Source organism: Cydia fagiglandana, chromosome 25 (genome assembly GCF_963556715.1).
Source record: "Cydia fagiglandana chromosome 25, ilCydFagi1.1, whole genome shotgun sequence".
NCBI classification, from domain to species: domain Eukaryota; kingdom Metazoa; phylum Arthropoda; class Insecta; order Lepidoptera; family Tortricidae; genus Cydia; species Cydia fagiglandana.
Window position 1 is genome coordinate 2081446 of NC_085956.1, and position 20099 is coordinate 2101544.

The 20099-nt window shown below is 37.8% G+C and overlaps 2 protein-coding genes across 3 annotated transcripts in view; both read left to right on the forward strand.

Moving 5' to 3' along the window:
- LOC134677014 (angiotensin-converting enzyme-like) overlaps positions 1 to 18950 on the forward strand; it is a 41332-nt gene extending 22382 nt beyond the window's left edge. For both annotated transcript variants that reach the window (XM_063535425.1, XM_063535424.1), the window contains 9 exons: positions 10077 to 10229; positions 11578 to 11702; positions 12880 to 12964; positions 14213 to 14306; positions 14649 to 14723; positions 15412 to 15486; positions 15788 to 15921; positions 16764 to 16862; positions 18767 to 18950. In XM_063535425.1, the coding sequence (XP_063391495.1) occupies positions 10077 to 10229; positions 11578 to 11702; positions 12880 to 12964; positions 14213 to 14306; positions 14649 to 14723; positions 15412 to 15486; positions 15788 to 15921; positions 16764 to 16862; positions 18767 to 18944 (1018 nt within the window). In that variant the 3' untranslated portion in view covers positions 18945 to 18950. The remainder of the gene's footprint in view (positions 1 to 10076; positions 10230 to 11577; positions 11703 to 12879; positions 12965 to 14212; positions 14307 to 14648; positions 14724 to 15411; positions 15487 to 15787; positions 15922 to 16763; positions 16863 to 18766) is intronic.
- On the forward strand, positions 1451 to 5639 carry LOC134677054 (uncharacterized). Its single transcript, XM_063535489.1, has 2 exons — positions 1451 to 2793; positions 3255 to 5639. Exons 1-2 carry the CDS (start codon positions 1596 to 1598, stop codon positions 3263 to 3265), a joined length of 1209 nt encoding a protein of 402 aa, XP_063391559.1. The 5' UTR covers positions 1451 to 1595; the 3' UTR covers positions 3266 to 5639.
- Positions 18951 to 20099: the final 1149 nt, after the last annotated feature.

Consider the following 20099-nt stretch of genomic DNA (forward strand, 5'->3'; position numbering starts at 1 on the left):
CTAAGCGGGTACACGTTATTTATCAGCAAGTATATTACCAAAAAAAAAATATATTTTGCAATATTATATTTAACCCGGAACGGGATAAACCGACAAGTTGCTGATAGATACTTGGACAGATAAACCCTACACGTCTATAAGCTTCTACCTTAATACGTAGGTTCTACGTAACACGTATTAACTATCCGATCCTTTCGTATTCGAAAACACAAATCACTTGAAAACTGAAGGGTATGCCTCCACACATCACCATTTAGTTAAGTGTTATACCTAATTTCAACCGTTATTATAGACACACAAAGATTTAAAGTAATAAGTAATAAGACTCAGAAGAGACTTAATGTAGGTATAATATTAATTAAATTCTAATGGTGACAAGTGCACGCTTTACCAGCTCGATGTGTTTTCTAACATTATGTGTTTTAGTATTTTCATTAGCATAGCCACGGTGCGCGCAGGCAGCCTTTGAAAACTTACACATTACTATTCCGGATCGTTTTTATTTGCTAGATAGTTTAACGGACACTAAATTTAAATATTTATTTCGAACGGCAAAAGCCGTTAGAAACTGTTTTTCAATATAGTCAGCTAAACTGGGGTACAAATTCAAAAACTCACCAGCAGTTTAGCTTCATGACCTTCCAGATGGAAAAACAGCAAGCCAATGAGTTGGAAATTTGTTTTTGCGACAACCGCCAAAAAGCAAACTGCTGTGGTGGGAGTGTGGGAGAGAGAGGGACGTATATGCTAGAAAAGGACAATACGACCGACAACAGTGTTGCCACTCTCAATATTATTATTAGGTTCCGAATAGCGGTACAGTTGTTTAATTGCCATATAAAATTTAAAATGTTAGTTCCCGTTTCTGCCACGACTCTTCTCTTTCCGCACAGACTCTATAAGTAAGTTACTTAAACAACCCATATAACCATTCCAGTCGCAGAATCATCAAAGTGGTAACTAAATGTCAGATGTGTCGTAACAGAGTCCACACAATGTGTCTAGAATTGTTTCGAAACAAAGTGTCGTCGCCGTGTGTACACTTTTCCGTAACAAGGTGTCGACACATTTGTGTGCACTTTGCGTGCGGTTTGCGACTAAATCTGACAGCAAATTTGTGACAGCAAATGTCAATATAAAATACCTCTTGAAAACCAAGGTTTGTCAAACTACTATTAGTATCTCGTGTGCTCGTAAGTAATTCTAGTAAGTCATCATGGGCGATGCAAATGATAATAATCGTCCAAAACCATATAAACACCCAACACCCGTCAACCTTTTACAGAAAAGTTTTTAAAGAAATGCAATAAGCTACTTAGGTCAGCCAACGAATGCTCAAAAAAGTTGTAGAGGGAAATGCTCGGAACACAATTTTTGACTCTGTAACTTGGTTTGGACAAGTTAGGAGGTGAATGTTGTGTATCTGTGGTTAAGTACACTATGCTATCTGTGGTCCTGTGTTACACTCAGAAGTTTTTAATAAACAGTTACTCTTATAACTATAAAGTGTATTATTGAAATAAAACATGGCGCAGTCTGTAAAAAAGTAGAAATATATTGTTAACCACGTGCTAAAGTTCTATAAGCTGTTAAAGATGGAGCATTCCATCAAGCTGCCACCAAACTTTGATTTGCGAGCTGCAAATGCGGCAACAGAATGGCGGCTATGGCGTCTCTGTTTTGAGGACTACTTGGTCGGTTCAGGGCAAGATAATGCCGCAGACAAGATAAAATTGGCCCTCTTGAGAAATATGTTAGGAATGGAAGCCGCCAGAATAGTCATAACGTCGCTACAACTTTCCGAGAGTGAAAAAGATAATTACGACTCGGTAATGAACGCAATTACAAAATATGTCAGCCCGCGTGTAAATGAAGTGTTCGAACGTTTCAAGTTTAACAATAGGAAACAACTAGAAGGAGAAAGTTTCGACAATTTCTTTACGGAATGTAAACAGTTAATTTTAACATGCAACTATAAACAAAACAAAGATTCAATAGAGGATCAATTGTTGAGGGACAAAATAGTGCAAGGAGTATCAGACAAAACAGTACAAGAATCTTTGCTGAAACTAGATAACCTTACACTTGAAAAGGCAGCCAACTACTGTCGCACTTCAGAAATGAGCAAACAACAGGTGCAGGAGATGAACCCGACAATAGAAATTGATGTAGTCAAGAAATCAAAAGAAAGAAATCAAGTACAGAAGAAATACTTATTTCAATGTAGGAGATGTCAAACTCAACATGGGCTGCGAGAATGTCCTGCCTTTGGGAAAAAATGCACCAGATGTGGAAAATTGAATCACCTTGCAGTCAGCTGTAAAGTCAAGAAAATTAATTCAACTCAAGAAGATTCAGAGGAGTCTGATGGTGATGACACTTTATTTTGTGGTGCACTTACTAGTAAAGGGAAAAATAAATGGATGGACTTTATTAACATCAATGGAAAGAGCACATATTGTAAAATTGATACTGGCGCAGAAGTAAGTATCATGCCAACAAAAATCTTCAAAGAACTTAAATCTAGTGAGGCGCTCAGACCAACAAGTACCTTAGAAGCGTTTGATGGTACAAAAGTCAAAGCCATTGGAAAGATCCGTCTCCATTGCAAATACAGGGAACGAGAGTGTTATGAAGACTTCAGAGTTTTAGATTGCAAGTCAATGATATTAGGACTGCCAGGTTGTGAAGCTTTAAAACTAGTAAAGCGAATTTACAGTGTTGATGAAGCTGAAGATGGGACTCTAAAAGAGGACTTTATAAAAGAAAATATAGATGTTTTCCAGGGTCATGGTAAGTTTCCAAAAAAATGTGCAATACCTACCGTTGACCATGAACAGATCTGTCATCCAGCACCAAGAATTCCTTATACATTGTATGAACCTTTAAAAATAGAATTGAACAGATTAATGGAAAGGGGTGCTATAGCTAAAGTAGATGATATTGATAGTCTTGCTTGTATTAATAGACTTGTTATAGTAGAGAAACCAAATAAGAAAATAAGATTGTGCTTAGATCCTTCAGACCTCAATAAAAGTATTGTTAGGAAGCCAAAAACTCTACTGACAGTTGAAGAAATAGCTGCTAAGTTGCAAGGCAAAAAAGTGTTCAGTGTATTTGATTTGTCAGAAGCATTCCATTGTATACCTTTGACAGATGAGTCATCATGGAAATGTTGTTTTTCAACACCCTTTGGAGTTTTTAGGTACTTAGTACTTCCATATGGCTTATCTAATTCACCTGATCTTTTCCAGGACCAAATTGAAGGCTACTTTGGAGATATACCAAACGTTATAACTTGGTTTGATGATATTTTAATAATGGGCGAGACAGAGGAAATTCATAATGAAGCTGTGAGTAAAGTTTTGGCCAAGGCCAGGGAAATTAGAGCAGTCTTCAATAAAGATAAACTACAATATAAACAATCTGAGGTCAAGTATGTAGGCCAAATATTTAATGGAACGGGTATGAGTGTAGACAAAGCAAGAGTTGAGTCACTAATTAAATTAAAAGAACCAACAAATAAAGATCAATTACAACAAATAATTGGTTCTTTCAACTATGTTAGACGCTATGTTCCTGAAATGGCTGAGTTAATGGCACCATTATGTAAATTACTTAGAAAAGACATTGAATTTCAGTGGTTACCATTGCATGCCAGAGTTTTTAAAGGACTAAAAAATAAAATATCTCAAGCTCCTGCTTTGTGTCCATTCAACCCACAAAAACAGATAATTTTGCAATGTGACGCTTCTCAAAATGGAGTCGGTGGCTGTCTGTTTCAACAAGGACCAAATAATGTGTTAAACCTTGTAGCATGTGTTTCAAGAACTATGAATGATTGCGAGTTGAATTACAGCCAGACTGAAAAAGAATTATTGTCAATATATTTCACAACTCAAAAGTTCCATAAATATATTTATGGATCACATGTTGTAGTTCAAACTGACCATAAGCCTCTACTTGCAATAATGTCTAAACCAATTAGTAAAGTAGGATCACCACGTTTAAGAAGACTTTGTCTGAAGCTCTTAAACTATAGTTTAGAACTTAAATATGTGCCAGGCAAAGAAATACATTTTGCTGATATGTTGTCAAGAAACAGTTTAAAAATAACCGATAATGATCCTCAGATGTTAGAAATGGTACATTCTGTATCTGTTCATTTACCTATGAGTGAGGAAAGAAAGGCTCAATTTAAACTGGAAACAAGTCGCGACTTAACTCTTAAAGAAATATATAAATACTACTATGACGGATGGCCAGATGAGAAAAAACTGTCAAAAAAATGCCTTCCATATTTTAAACTCAGAGATAAAATTTATGTTGAATCGGGCCTCATCTTTCTTGATAATAAAATAATTGTACCAGAGAGTTTAATACAGTATGTACTTAAATGTGTACATGAAGGTCACAGTGGTATTAGCAAGTCTATTCAGAAAGCCAGGCAACTTTTCTACTGGCCAAAACAAGCATTGGATATCAAAGAGTTTATTGAGAAGTGCCGAACTTGTGAAAAGTTCAGTTCATCTAATTCACATGAGCCATTATTACCTCATAAAATTCCAAAATATAGATATTACAAAGTAGGCACAGACATTTTAGAGTTTGCAGGTAAATCATACTTAGTCATTGTTGATTATTTTTCTCATTGGCTAGAAGTTAGGCCTCTTACTAATAAAACCTCGAAATCTGTAATTGATGCCATGCAAGAAGTGTTTACAAGATTTGGATATCCAGTAGAAATCATTGCGGATAACAATCCATTTAAATCTCAGGAATGTATTAGCTATTATAAGTCTAAAGATATTACAATAATAACCAGTAGTCCGCATTATCCTAGAAGCAATGGAATGGCAGAAAAAGCTGTTAATATTGCAAAAAACTTACTAAAAAAAGCTTCAGAGGATAGAGCAGACTACCGAGACTTTATTATGAGTTATAATAACACTCCGTTGTCTGGACTGAAATACTCTCCGTCACAAATACTAAACAGTAGATGTATCAGAACCAATGTTCCCACTAATGGACAAGCATTGGAACCAAAGGTTGTTAAAGAAATTTATAAGTTGTTAAAGTTAAGGCAATCAATTACTAAAAGTATTCATGACAGACATGTTAAGAAAAATGAAACTGTATTTCAAAAGGGAGACCATATTGTGTACAAAACAAAAAATGATGACTACTGGAAAAAAGGAATTATACTGGGTAAGTGTAAAGAACCAAGATCATATTGGATCACTAAAGACAGTTCATCCAGACCTTTTAGACGCAGTACTCATCATCTTAAAAAGTCTTTCACCAATGTTACATCTCTAAGCAGAAACTTCAGCGATGGGTCACCTTTTATTGATGATGATGATGATGTTCATATAGATGATAAAACTAATACTAAGGATGTAGGAAAAAATGGTAACAATAAAATGAATAGTGATTTGTTAAATAACTTTAATGATAATAATGTAAGAGATAATGAACCTGTACCAAAATATTACCAGACTAGAAGCGGTCGTGAGGTAAGACCTAGGCAGCTGCTAGACTGGTAGGGGAGGTGTTGTGTATCTGTGGTTAAGTACACTATGCTATCTGTGGTCCTGTGTTACACTCAGAAGTTTTTAATAAACAGTTACTCTTATAACTATAAAGTGTATTATTGAAATAAAACAGTGAACATATCAAAAGTCCCCGGCCGTAGCCCTTGAGCGGGGGGAAGAGAGGGGGCTTTGAAGGCCCATTTTCCGGTTTTTCGATTATATCTCGGAAACTATGCATCTTAGCGACATGGCCACTTATACAAAATGAAAGTTAATTTAATTTGTGTCAAGTTTATTCAGTAATTTTTTTCGATATGTTGAATAGTTTTTGAGATATCCGCTCTTGAAAGTTTATTTAGGGCTCTCAATTTTATCTTGATATATCTACATCAGTGAAGGTGCTAGGCCGTGTATGGTATCGTTTTCGTATAAATCTGGATTGCTGAATCCATTTAAGGTATCACATTGACACCATTCCACAAAATAAAAAAAAATCTTTTTAGGGTTCCGTACCTCAAAAGCAAAAAACGGAATCCTTATAGGATCACTCGTGCGGCTGTATGTCTGTCTGTCTAAATACACAAAATAGTTCTTTACCTATAGATGACAGGAAAACCTATTAGAAATGTGCAGTCAAGCGCGGGTCGGACTTAATGTACGGAACCCTTAATACGCGAGTCCGACTCGCACTTGGTCGGTTTTTTTTAAACTCCTCTTGACGCTTAACCGCTGAACCGATTTCATTGAAATTTGGTATAGAAATAGTTTGCGTCCCGGAACAGGACATAGGATAGATCTTATAACCAAAATCATCTTTTGAAGGTATGAAAAATTTGGGATGGTCTACATCTTTGATTTAGTTAAAAACCGGGCAAGTGCGAGTCGGACTCGCGCACGAAGGGTTCCGTACCATAATGCAAAAAAAAACAAAAAAAAAGCAAAAAAAGAAACGGTCACCCATCCTAGTACTGACCACTCCCGACGATGCTTAACTTTGGTCAAAAATCACGTTTGTTGTATGGGAGCCCCATTCAAATCTTTATTTTTATTCTGTTTTTAGTATTTGTTGTTATAGCGGCAACAGAAATACATCATCTGTGAAAATTTCAACTGTCTAGCTATCACGGTTCGTGAGATACAGCCCGGTGACAGACAGACGGACGGACGGACGGACGGACGGACGGACAGCGAAGTCTTAGTAATAGGGTCCCGTTTTACCCTTTGGGTACAAACCCTAAAAATGATAAAAAAAACATGACTTCAAACCTAAACTTAAACAGTATTAACTTCAAGAAGTCAATTCTGAATTCCCCCTACACCTCATTTCACACTTTTGAAGGATGATTTTTGAGATAACTTATTATGTCCTGTCTCGGGACTCAAAATATGTGTACTAAATTTAAATTAAAACTGTTCAGCAGTTTAAGCCTGAAGAGGAGTTTAAAAGAAAGTAAGTTTATATGTTTTTACTTTGGAATGGTGTCAATGTGATACCATAACTAAATTTGGTACTGCGAATTTATACGAAAACGATACCAAACATGGCCTCGTAGCTTTCCTGTTGTAGAAGTCAAAATAAAATTGAGAGCCCTAAATTCTTATTACTTGACCAAACTTGTGTAGAAGGAAAAGGAAAAATAAAAGTCTTCGGCAGGAATATAAGACACAAATATATATATTTTTTGCGTTACTATTTCAATCATCAAATATAAACATACCTTGATTATATTATTCTAGTGAGATCCTCACAGATAAACAAAAACATTTACTTAAAAAATTACAAGGTCGAAATGTCACGGAACTTGTGAGAGTAATACGTGAAAAATAAAAACTCTTATGACAAAAAAATCTGGACACAATTTAAGAAGCATCCAATTGCGTCGAGGAATCATCTGTATTTTTGCTTGTTTCATTACCTCCTCGCTTCTTTTTTTTGTCCTTTGTATTCTGTAGCAATTTGTTAGATCTGAAAATAAAGATAACTTGCGTCGTCACGGATGTCGATTTATAGGTTTTAGGGAGCGCAGAATTCGAAAACGATGATCATTTTATAATCCAAGATGGCGGCTACGTATGTTGTCATAAAAGTCGTCATGAATATCGTTTTATAGGTTTTAGGAAGTGCCGATTTCGAAAATGATGACCAGTTTGGAATCCAAGATGTGTGCCGTGCACATTGTCATAAAAGTCGTCATGGATATCGTCTTATAGGTTTTAGGGAGTGCAGAATTCGAAAATGATGACCATTTTGGATTCCAAGATGTCTGCCGTGCACTTTGTCATATAAGGCGTCATAGATGTTGATTTATAGGTGTTAGGAAGAGCAGATTTCGAAAATGATGACCATGACCAACAAAACGACATCCATGTCGACTTTTAACATAGTGCATGGCCGCCATCTTGGATTCCAAAATAGTTATTATTTTCGAAATCTGCACTCCCTAAAACCTATAAAACGACAGCCATGACGACTTTAATGACATACTGCATGGCCGCCATTTTGGATTCCAAAATGGTCATCATTTTCGAAATCAGGGCCCCCTAAAACCTATAAAACGACACCCATAACAACTTTTATGACATAGTGCATGGCCGCCATTTTGGATTCCAAAATGGCCATCATTTTCGAAATCTGCATCCCCTAAAACCTATGAAACGACATCCATGACGACTTTTATGACATAGTGCATGGCCGCCATCTTGGAATCCAAAATGGTCATCATTTTCTAAATCTGCGCCCCCCCAAAACCTATAAAACGACATGCATGACGACTTTTATGACATAGTGCATGGCCGCCATTTTTGAATCGAAAATGGTTATCGTTTTCGAAAGCGGGGCCCCCTAAAACCTATAAAACGATATCCATGACGACTTTTATGACATAGTGCATAGCCGCCATCTTGGAATCCAAAATGGTCATCGTTTTCGAAATCTGCGCGCCTTAAAACCTATAAAACGACACCCATGACGACTTTTATGACATAGTGCATGGCCACCATTTTGGAATCCAAAATGGTCATCATTTTCTAAATCTGCGCCCCCCAAAACCTATAAAACGACAACCATGACGACTTTTATGACATAGTGCATGGCCGCCATTTTGGATTTCAAAATGGTCATCATTTTTTAAATCGGGGCCCCCTAAAACCTATAAAACGACATCCATGACGACTTTTATGACATAGTGCATGGCCGCCATCTTGGAATCCAAAATGGTCATCGTTTTCGAAATATGCGCCCCCTAAAACCTATAAAACGACACCCATGACGACTTTTATGACATAGTGCATGGCCACCATTTTGGAATCCAAAATGGTCATCATTTTCAAAATTGGGGCCCCCTAAAACGTATAAAACGACATCCATGACGACTTTTATGACACAGTGCATGGCCGCCATTTTGGATTCAAAATGGTCATCATTTTCGAAATCGGCACTCCCTAAAACCTATAAATCGACATCCATCTCGACTTTTATGACAAAGTGTTTGGCTACCATCTGCATGCAAGATATTTCTATTATTTTCACGTACAAAAATGGCCCCCTGTCAACTTCCAACCGAAATTTAATCGATAATTTATTCGATTAATGTTCAGATTAATTCAATTTCAATCTATGTTAGGTCGACTAACTAAACTAATCGTGATTAAAATTTGAGGATTAACTTTTTTTATTCCATTAATTAGTCAAATAAACAGTTAATCTATTAAGTCCCATCTCTGACCACGTCATTTTTACACTTTGAGAATATCTGAAAACAAATGAACACAAGGAGCCATTTTGCAAATCCAGTAACTTTGTTATTACTTTTGACAGCGCGTGTCATGTGTCTACACAGAGTCGACACAAAGTCGAAACATTTGCGACTACTTTGTGACTGCAATATTTCTCAGCCTTAAACCATATTTATACATCATAATTAACAAGTTTCGTAGTATGTAAAGCGTTATTTCTGTTATTTAAGTATAGTATACGCATCGAAGTACTAAAAATGCATCAAATAATATATTTATGAACACAAGCACTGAGAAGTAAACAATTTCATTTCCGGCTAAACTAAAACAATGTGGTGGCGCGTTGATTATATTACACTTAGTTTTTCAAATCACTCGAGCAGTTTAATTCCCCATAATAATTTAAGTCCTATTGTAATATAAATGCAAACAATATATAATTACGTCTTGTAATCCATTTTAGAGATGGCGTATTAATGTCACTTATTTTTATTTAACTATTTTTCCATCTGACAGTTTCCATTTGACAGGAACGAAATGAACGAATGAACGAATGATTTGGCATAAAGTAGTCGCAAACTAGTAACAATGTGTGCACACGGCGACCACACTTTACGTCACTTTGTGTCATGTGTCGACCCTTCCCCATTTCTGGTAACTGTGTCGACACGGCGACGACTCTGCGACTGGAATTGTGACCGAAACAGACGGTGTCGACACAAGATGTGTCTACACCGCGTCGTAACGGCGACTGGAAATGGTTGTATGGGAAGGCTTGTACTTAGAAAACACTTTCGTATATTACAGGATGTTCCAAATGGCCGAAGAGTTCTACACCTCGATGGGACTCAAACCCGCACCCCCTGAATTCTGGCGCGGGTCGATGCTGGTGCGACCACCACAAAGAAGTGTACAGTGCACCGCCAGTGCTTGGGACTTTTGTAACAGGATAGACTACCGGTAAGTGGCAAATAACCACACAGACTAAGGTGGCTGAAGTAACTAATGTGACCAAGGGTGGCTAAGGTAAAGGTAACTAAAGTGACTAAGGTTACTAAAGTGACTTAGGTGACCAGGGTTACTAAAGTGACTAAGGTTACTAAAGAGACAGGTTGAGACTTGAACACGCACCCCCTGAATTCTGGCGCGGGTCGATGCTGGTGCGACCACCACAAAGAAGTGTTCAGTGCACCGCTAGTGCTTGGGACTTTTGTAACAGGATAGACTACCGGTGAGTGGCTAACAAGCACACATACCACTTGAAGACATCCCTACGTGTGGCCTGTTTATTTTTATTTTGTATTTCATGAATATATTTTAGTGTTATAATTCAAATAATTTATTTCCGAATATTATTTATGCTTCTACTCGATGTATTCAAACACAATTGACATTGTTTATTGTTTATCTTGAGTTATCTTGGGCAAGATTGAACCTAGTAGCTCCATCTGCTGATCTGTATTAGTACTAAAACTTACTAATGGTTAGGTAGATACAAATATTAAAAATGAAAATAAACTAACTTATCTATAAAATAAAACTAAATTAAAACTAAAAACTAATATAAATATATGTATAAATATCTTGTATCTTGTGACACTCTGGGAATTGTGAAAATGACTGTTGTTTAACTGCTACCCAAAGCAAACTTGATTTAAAACCTGACCAGTAATATATGAGCTAGAGATGCAACGGATAGTTGTTTGGCCGGATACCGGATATTCGGCCTGACCATCGGCCGAATATCCGGTATCCGGCCGCCGCATATTCGGCCAGCGGGACTATACCTACATTTCGGTTTTTCGGGTGCGCAATCGGCAGGTTTGACCTGTTTCCTAGTAAACGTTGGCGAGGACTCATTTTCTAGGTTCGAAATGAGTGCGCGTGCAAGTCAGTGGAATGATTAAATTGTTTTAAAATAATAAACAAGTACAATTATGACCGTTTCTGTTTCTTAAATCCAATTTGTTTACTCCGAAATCAAGCAATGTTACTATCCGGTATCCGGCCGGATAGTAGGTCACTATCCGGTATCCGGCCGTATAGTAAAATTAAGGGCCGGGTAGGTCGAATACTAGTAACCGGATATCCGGTGCATCGCTATATACGACCATTGTCAAGAGGGCGCTGGTATTCCCATGTATAGGATGGGGCATGGGTGGGTGGTGGGGTTCAGTATAGTATGAAAATATTAGTTCCAGCGAAATTCCGCAACATGTAGTCTGTTACGGCTATTACTGCCATGTCGATGCAAACTTAGTTTAATCGGGGTCTACATATCCTCATTTTTTGTATATTTCGGTTACAGCATCAAGCAATGTACGGAAGTAACCATGCAAGACCTGATCTCTACTCACCACGAGATGGCGCACATTCAATACTACCTTCAGTACGCCGACCAGCCGCAACTGTTCAGAGATGGCGCTAATCCTGGTATGTCATACTAAGCACTTGCACCTTCCCACTAACCCGGGGTTAAGCGGTTAAACCGTTAACCCAGTATCAAATTGTACTGGTAACCATGGTAACTCCAGGTTTTTTCTTTTTATTATTATGAATGGGCTTGGTCATGGCCACAGACTAGCCGAGGCGTAGACGTGGCCTACGATGGAGCGAGCTCGCCCAGAAGGTGCCTGTTCACTCTTGATTTGAAGGTTTAACCGGACAACCCCATCAGGTTAGTGGAATGGTGCAAATGGGCCTAAGAGCGACATGTTTGGCATTGAGAGAGACATGTTTCATAAAATTTGATACTGCGCTGTGATATAATATTATCTACACCGTGTTTTTTTTTATTTCCGTTAATTTCAGGGGTGCATTCCTGAGCTTAAATCTAGTAACTTTCTCAAAGACACCGATATTCTAATTAACTCCATTTCGGAGATAATCGATATTTTATTTTTTTCCTTTAAGGCCTCTACAAGCGTGTACACTTGCCTTAGGGCCGGTTTACATATTGATTAGTGTTTAGAATGAGTTCATGCATTTGCTACTAAACTTAAATACAATCTCGGTCGCTCGATGTTCGAAATGACATTGATATGTCACAGATTTCAATTGTTTGGTTGAGTTAAATGTAATGCCCATGTTACAACAACGCTATATGCTACATTTAATTACTTTTTAAACTTAATTTTTTTTTTTTCAAAAAAAGCAAAAAAAAATATATTTTTTTTAAATTAACTATGCCATTTAGTTCTCTTAAACGTACTTATCCATACCCCGAAGTTAACGGAATTCAATAAAAACACGGTGTATATTAATAAACCCGGCGTACGGTAGACCCGACTGAATTATGTTCAAATGAAAGAGCGTAAAAAAATAACACTTTTGAATCGACAACATATATCCGCAAAATTGTTTCATAAAGAGCTGATATGATTGGTGTACACTCGCCATCAGTTATATCGGAGCGGCTTAGGTGCTCATAAATATCTGAACACGCCTCTATTGTCAAGGAGCGCGTGTCAGATATTGTGAACACTTTGACCGCTCCGATATATCCGAAGGCGACTGTAAAGTAAGCTGCAGCGTTAAGTGTCCCTGCATAGAAAGTATGCAGGGGGGTCAGTTATCTCTGCAGCGTACTGTATATACGCTATTGTTCCAGCTTTCCACGAGGCGGTGGCCAACGCAGCAACTCTCTCCGTGTATAACTTGCCTCACTTACAGCGCGTCGGACTGTACCAGAATAAGTGAGATGAAAAAAATTACTACACGTTGACTTTTCACTTTGGGCTCCGATTTAACTTAATGACTTCATTACGAAACACTTTAGTGAACTTTATTGAATTTGACCAATCATAAATGTGGTATCGTCTTGGGTCGTCCCATTCGTTTTTCGTCAAGTTCTTAAATTAGTCCTATTCTGTTTTCGTCGCTCATTCTACATTCGTCACAATCATCGGTGGCTTTCAATGTAGAATGAGTGACGAAAGCAGAATATGACTAATTTAAGAACTTGACGAAAAACGAATGGGACGGGACGACCCAAGACGATACCATAAATGTCGCTACGATCAAGAGGACAAAACTAAACGATAAGTCCAAGATAAAATTCTGCAACGCTTTTGATAGCACACGCAGTGCAGGTGTTATTTTAAACGTCAAGCTTCTATGAAAATAAGACGTATAAATAACACTTGCACTGTGTGCTAATATCAAAATCGTTGCAGACTGGTCTTGGTCTAACTCTAGAACAAAAGACATCAACGAGCTTCTTTTTTAGTAGATAATTTTGTTTAATAATTTAGGTATTGTAGTTAGTTATAAAAGTATTAACTTAGTCTACTATTAGATAAATTATTGAATACAATAATGATACCCTCAAATGATGATGATGATGATGATTGTATGGGCCTAGTTTACCCTCTGGGTTGGAAGGTCAGATGACAGTCGCTTTCGTAAAAACTAGTGCCTACGTCAAATCATGGGATTAGTTGTCAAGCGGACCCCAGCCTCATGAGCCGTAGCGAAGTGCCGGGATAACGCGAGGAAGAAGAAGATTGAATACAATAATGATATACTTAATCTAGCTTTTCAGTCTCGTACCTTACTTAGGCCACTTAGCAAGCTTCGTACCTGTACCTAATGACATAGGCAGAAGGAATGTCTAATAAAGCCTGTATCAATTAAGATCTTGAAATGTGTTCATTGTTTGCTAAATTTAAATTTCAGTGAACTTTTTTACTTACAGAAATTTGGCAACTTCGGAAACTTTTCCATGGTACTGTCAACAACAGAGCTATGAATACAGGCAAAGTGCCAAAAATATGTATACACGACCTTAATGTACAGGCAATGAAGTACTGTATACATATTTTTGACACTTTGCCTCTATTCATAGCTCTGTTGTTGACTGTACTATGCCAATTTTTGGCATTTTTTTTTCCCTTATAGGTGTGTGTTGTATCTTACAAACTCACTTAATGTAATGTCCACAGGTCCCACGACCCCTATGAAGTGAGCATGAACTTCCTAATGACCATGGCTTTAGAAAAAGTGGCGTATCTACCCTTCGCATTTATGGTGGACCAGGTAAACTTTATAACTTATGTAAATATGTAAGCACTTATACATATATGTACAAAGACTTCAATCATTTAATGAAATTCGGGCATCCAATTTGGCAGCTGATGTAGTTGGCGCTATAGACATTGTGCGGTAACACTGAGTGTCAAAAGTTGTCGTTTGAAAATTCAGTGAGCACAAGGCGCACCATAGAGTATTTTAAATCACAACTCTTGTATGATGTATAACAATTCTTGTAATATTAATTTATGAAATAAATATATATAGATTTTTTTTTAATTAACAAATTGGTATCAGTAATTAAATTATACAAGGTGGACTCGAATACTGACTAATTATTATTTGCAGTGGCGTTGGTCGGTGTTCGAAGACGGTGTGCAAAATATGAATTCAAGATGGTGGCAAATGAAACTACGATACCAGGTACCTAGGACTTACAACAATTCATACATTAAAAGAAATACATAGCATGTTGATGTTAAATTTTTAGTTTTACTACGTTTAATTTAATTAGTTGCTATTTATATTATTATTTTTTTATCTTGAAATGTGCCTCATTGCCTATGACTACTAATAATATACACCTACCTACTAAGTATATCCTCCTAAGGCCCAGTCATACAAACGCAAAATGCCAAATTTGCCATAGAAATTTGAACCTACATTGTAAGAAATAGAGTTGATTTTGCGTTGTTAAAAAATTTAACGAAACAAAGCAAAAGCAATTCTGTTCCAATCGAATATGATTTAAATTTCATTGAACTGAATAAGTACTATAGGTAGGACCTTGGGACTTAGGAGGATATATCAATGCTCGTGTTCAATTTTTGCTAAGTAAACTTATTCAAATACAAATTTATCGCTACTGAATTCATGAATTCGCTTTATCTGGTTTCATGCCAGGGACCAGGGTTTGAACTACAGTTGTGAAGTTCTCGAGAACGTTCTCCGTTACCTATGGGAAATGTTTTCGAACGAGAACATTTCCCATACAAGATAGAGATTATTCTCGAGAATGGCACAATTCTAGTTTGAATCGATGACCACAGTTTGAAAGCACGACCGAATGTCGTGATAAATTCATTGTGATTTTTTATTCTTTATATTTCAGGGCGTGGTTCCTCCTATATCTAGATCAGAAGCCGATTTCGACCCTGGATCTAAATACCACATCATTTCAGACCAAGTAAGTCATGTTTAAACACCTGTAAGATGTTTTAATAGTATCTATAATATTCTAATTTATTGAAGCTACACCAGGCGTGGCTCACTCCGCGATTTTGTCGCTTTGCTACAGGTAGCTAAAAGTACATCCGTTCCACCCTAATTTTGGGGAAAGCCATAAGCCGCACGTGGCGCTGTCGCCACCTAGCGGCCATATCTGTGCTGATCGTAACAGACGCGTTTTGTTAGAGAGTGAGTCTTCTGTACCTAGTACTATTATTTATTTTGTGGCTACACGTTGTAATATATTTTTTTGTCTACAGGAATACATCAAATACTTCCTAGCTACGATCCTAGAGTTCCAGATATTCGAGCAACTCTGCGTGGCTGCTGGTCATTCAGGACACTTACACGAGTGTGACGTTTATAGGAGCAGGGAGGCCGGCCGGGTACTCAGGTGAGTCCAGAGCGGCTACCGCGAAAACCGAAATTCGCAAATTGCGGGGATCTTTCTCTTTTACTCCAATGAAGCCGTAATTAGAGTGACAGAGAAAAATCCCCGCAATTTGCGAACTTCGATTTTCGCGGTTATAGCCCAGTTACCATGTCAACAAGTTACAACCTGTCTGAACCCCTAGTTTAAAATTCTATAGCGTGACGAGACGTTATGTTTATTTTTGTATGGGATTTTTAACAGCGCATTAACACTTTTCCTTTCCAGGCATAGTGTAGTCCACCTAGCGACCACATACTCGCCAATAGAATTTCAACTTTAGAAATCCGATTTAAGGTTCATATTCGATTGGTCTTTCGGGAAAAGTTACTTATCATTAAATGAATCATCGAAGCTGCATACATTTTGATATATTTTAATTTTTTGGAAAAACCTTGTAGTTTGGTGCGGCCTGGAAAAGGTTAAGCAACGTTTGGAAACCCAAAATCCCATACAATATGATACTTAATGCAAACGCGTACGTCACGGCACGCTTTCGAATGAAATTTTCACTAGGAGTACTGGTGTTGCAGGCTTCACCAGGCGTGGCTCACTCCGCAATTCGTCGCTTTGCAACAGATAGCTACAAGTACATCCGTCCCACACCAATTTTGGTGGTTAGCCATAAGCCGCGCGTGGCGCTGTCGCCACCTAGCGGTCATATCTGTCCTAATCGTAACAGACGTGTTTTGTGAATCTTCTGGCCTAGACTAGACTGAGTGAACTTAGTACTATTATTTATTATGTGCCTATACTAACTACAGGGCAAGTTAAATAAAAGCATCGAATATATTTTCTGTCACCAGTGAGCTGATGCAGCCTGGAGCCTCGAAGCCGACTTCAGACGTCATCAGAGCCATGACTAGGGGGAAGACCAACAGGATATCACCTGAATCTTTAGTCAAGTAAGGAAAACACTTAAAATACTTGAATTTATAAGATAAATAAATATTTTGATCGTCTCATAGTTGAACTTGACAAAACAAAAGCAACACTGTTCCATTAATTCGTATTAGAGCGTTTACACATTGTCCGATCCGATATCGGATGTCGGAAGGAAGTAAAATGTAAGATACATATATGTGTTTGCAGTGCCGGATTTAAACATTTGCCGCCCGTAGGCTATGCCGATTTTGCCGCCCCTATCCGCCTCGCTTATAGGTTTTTTAAAGTACTTTCCTGTCAGAGGCGTTTAATTTTATAGTACAACACACCATAGTCATATTAAAATGCATATAAGGTGACGTCACAAATGTCACATTCTAGATATAGATTTATTTATATGGGCCGTTTTTGTCACTCAATGACGATGCAACCTCTTTATATTTGCCTGATCTGATCGGTGACCGGTGGGTACCGCTGGGTTTTGGCAATTGAGAATCAAGGTGAGGCATTGGCAGTCAGGCTAGATATAGCTAAGGAGTTCGGTCGGGTCTGGCATTAATTGACTCTGCTCGAAAGACTATGCTATACAAATGGATCGCTAGCTTTTTATTCGGTAGATGCATATGAGCCGTATAGTAGACGGAAGCTGCTCCGATAGCGTGGACATTACCGCTGGCGTTCTACTAGGTTCTGTGCTATCATTCAATGATATGGTCAGATGGGTCACAATAAAATGTAGTTAGTTAAACGAAAATGCGAGCGCAGCGAGCGCGAAATTTTTTCGAGAAAATAGTAGGTAGGTAAATTTTTAGGGTTCCGTACTTCAAACGGAAAAAAACGGAACCCATAATACCACGAAGATACAAGAATCGACGACCATTCCAAATTTACAATGCAGTCAGATGGGCCACAAATAATGTAGGTACTTAAATGAAAACGCGAGCGTAGCGAGGGCGAAATATTTTCGAGAAAATGGTAGGTACAATTTTAGGGTTCCGTACTTCAAAAAGGTCTTGACATGACAGAGGGCGGCAAAATCGACAAATTATGCTTGTTATTTAAATTTTACAAATTAATTCCGGTCTACCCTATCTGAACAGCACATAAAATATATTTTTGACCCAAATTTGCCGCCCCCTAAAATCTGCCGCCCTAGGCTTCAGCCTACTCAGCCTAGTGGTAAATCCGGCACTGCTGTGTTTGTCTGTATTTACTCGTATTTATGCATTTAATAAATCATTAGTAAAAAACTATAAACAATGCAAAAAAGGCGGACTTAATGCCAATGACACTCTCCTGCAGCTGTTGTTGTCATAGGCGCCTTCCGACATCCGATATCGGAAAGGCGCTTCCGATAAATTCAGCCATGTCGGACCGATAATATTTGTTTGTGTGCGTGTGTGTAGACAAGCATAATGCTTGTTGGAGTGTGCGTGACCGCGTTCCGCGGCCTGGCTACGCGGGTGTAGGATCCTACATCCAATATCGGATCGGTCAATGTGAAAACGCTCTTAGGACCGTGGGATGTTAGAGGTTAAAAAACCGGGCAAGTGCGAGTCGGACTCGCGCACGAAGGGTTCCGTACCATAATGCAAAAAAAAACAAAAAAAAAAGCAAAAAAAACGGTCACCCATCCAAGTACTCCCGACGTTGCTTAACTTTGGTCAAAAATCACGTTTGTTGTATGGGAGCCCCATTTAAATCTTTATTTTATTCTGTTTTTAGTATTTGTTGTTATAGCGGCAACAGAAATACATCATCTGTGAAAATTTCAACTGTATTTTAGCTATCACGGTTCGTGAGATACAGCCTGGTGACAGACGGACGGACAGCGAAGTCTTATTAATAGGGTCCCGTTTTACCCTTTGGGTACGGAACCCTAATAAATGACCCTTTTGCCTATAACAAATGGTTCTTTCCACAGGTACTTCCGCCCTCTAGAGCTGTGGCTGCGGGTCCAGAACCGTGACGAGCCCCTCATAGGCTGGAGCTCCAACTATCACGACGTCGCTCTCTTCGCGCCGCTCCGAGACGCCACAGAACGCGCCGGGGCGTCACATGTGTTAATGTTGCTCGCGGTTATATTATGTTTCTTTAAATAAAATCTGTTTGAGTTATAAACTGTATTTTTTTTATCCTCTGAAATATGGAAGTCAGAGGTAGAGGAAAACAATATCCATTAACTCTTTCTTTCTTTCAAACGCGTTGTACGGCGGTTACGGAATGGACTATGGAAAACAAAGTGAAATGTATGAAAATTTTCAGAAATATGCCTTCTTTTTCGTAGAAGGATGGAATCAGCTCATCATTCTGAGTATATAAATAACATTAAATTTGTCTTTCTTAAAAAAAGGTGTGTATCGTTTTACACGAGAAAGGTACTAAGTGTATCACACGAAAATGTCCAATTATGAAAAAAGAAAAAGTAATAAGTTTTGATAATTAATTACGAACGACGAAAAAATATTCGATTACGAAAGCAGAAAGTGAATTCTTGTTTGATAATTAATTATGAAATTATGAAACAGGAAAAATAAGCTTCTCTGGCAGCCAGTTACGAAAACCATAGTTATGAAACGGACCAAAGGCAATATCCATGTATCAAAAAGTGTCCGTCAAAAAAACCTGAAATAGGTGGCGCCACAATCAAACATCAAACATCAAACATCAACATTTATTCAGCAAATAGGCCACAAGGGCACTTTTACACGTCAACATTGAATTTACATAAAAGCAAAAATAATAACATCAACAATTTTATAAAATAAAACTAACAATTCAATCTAACGTATTACAATTACTAAGAGATGTATATGGTCTCTTAATGTCGAATTACATACAAAATACAGATAAAAAAACACACACAAAAAAAATCTATAATATTTAGAGGTGTAAATGTCTCTAGGTGTCAGAACTATAAGATTATATAGTTTATCAAGTTATCCTTAGAGATGTATAAGGTCTCCAAGAGTCAATATCCTGTATAATTAATACATTCATTAAAAGAAAAGAAACATACGAGAACAGAATGAGGCGTCTCACTGTAATTAATTAATAAAAGTTACTAAGTATAATAGCTCGTGTTAGCTTAACAGACCAGTCTCCACAAACAGCACCCGTTCACGAGTATGACGCGTATCTCAGCCATCGCCTCCCTCAACCTTCATTCGGGAAAGTGGCGACCCGATCAACAACGCCACCGTAAGCAAAGACTTTTAAGCGAGCATGACATGTTCAAGCTACCGGCCTATATTAAT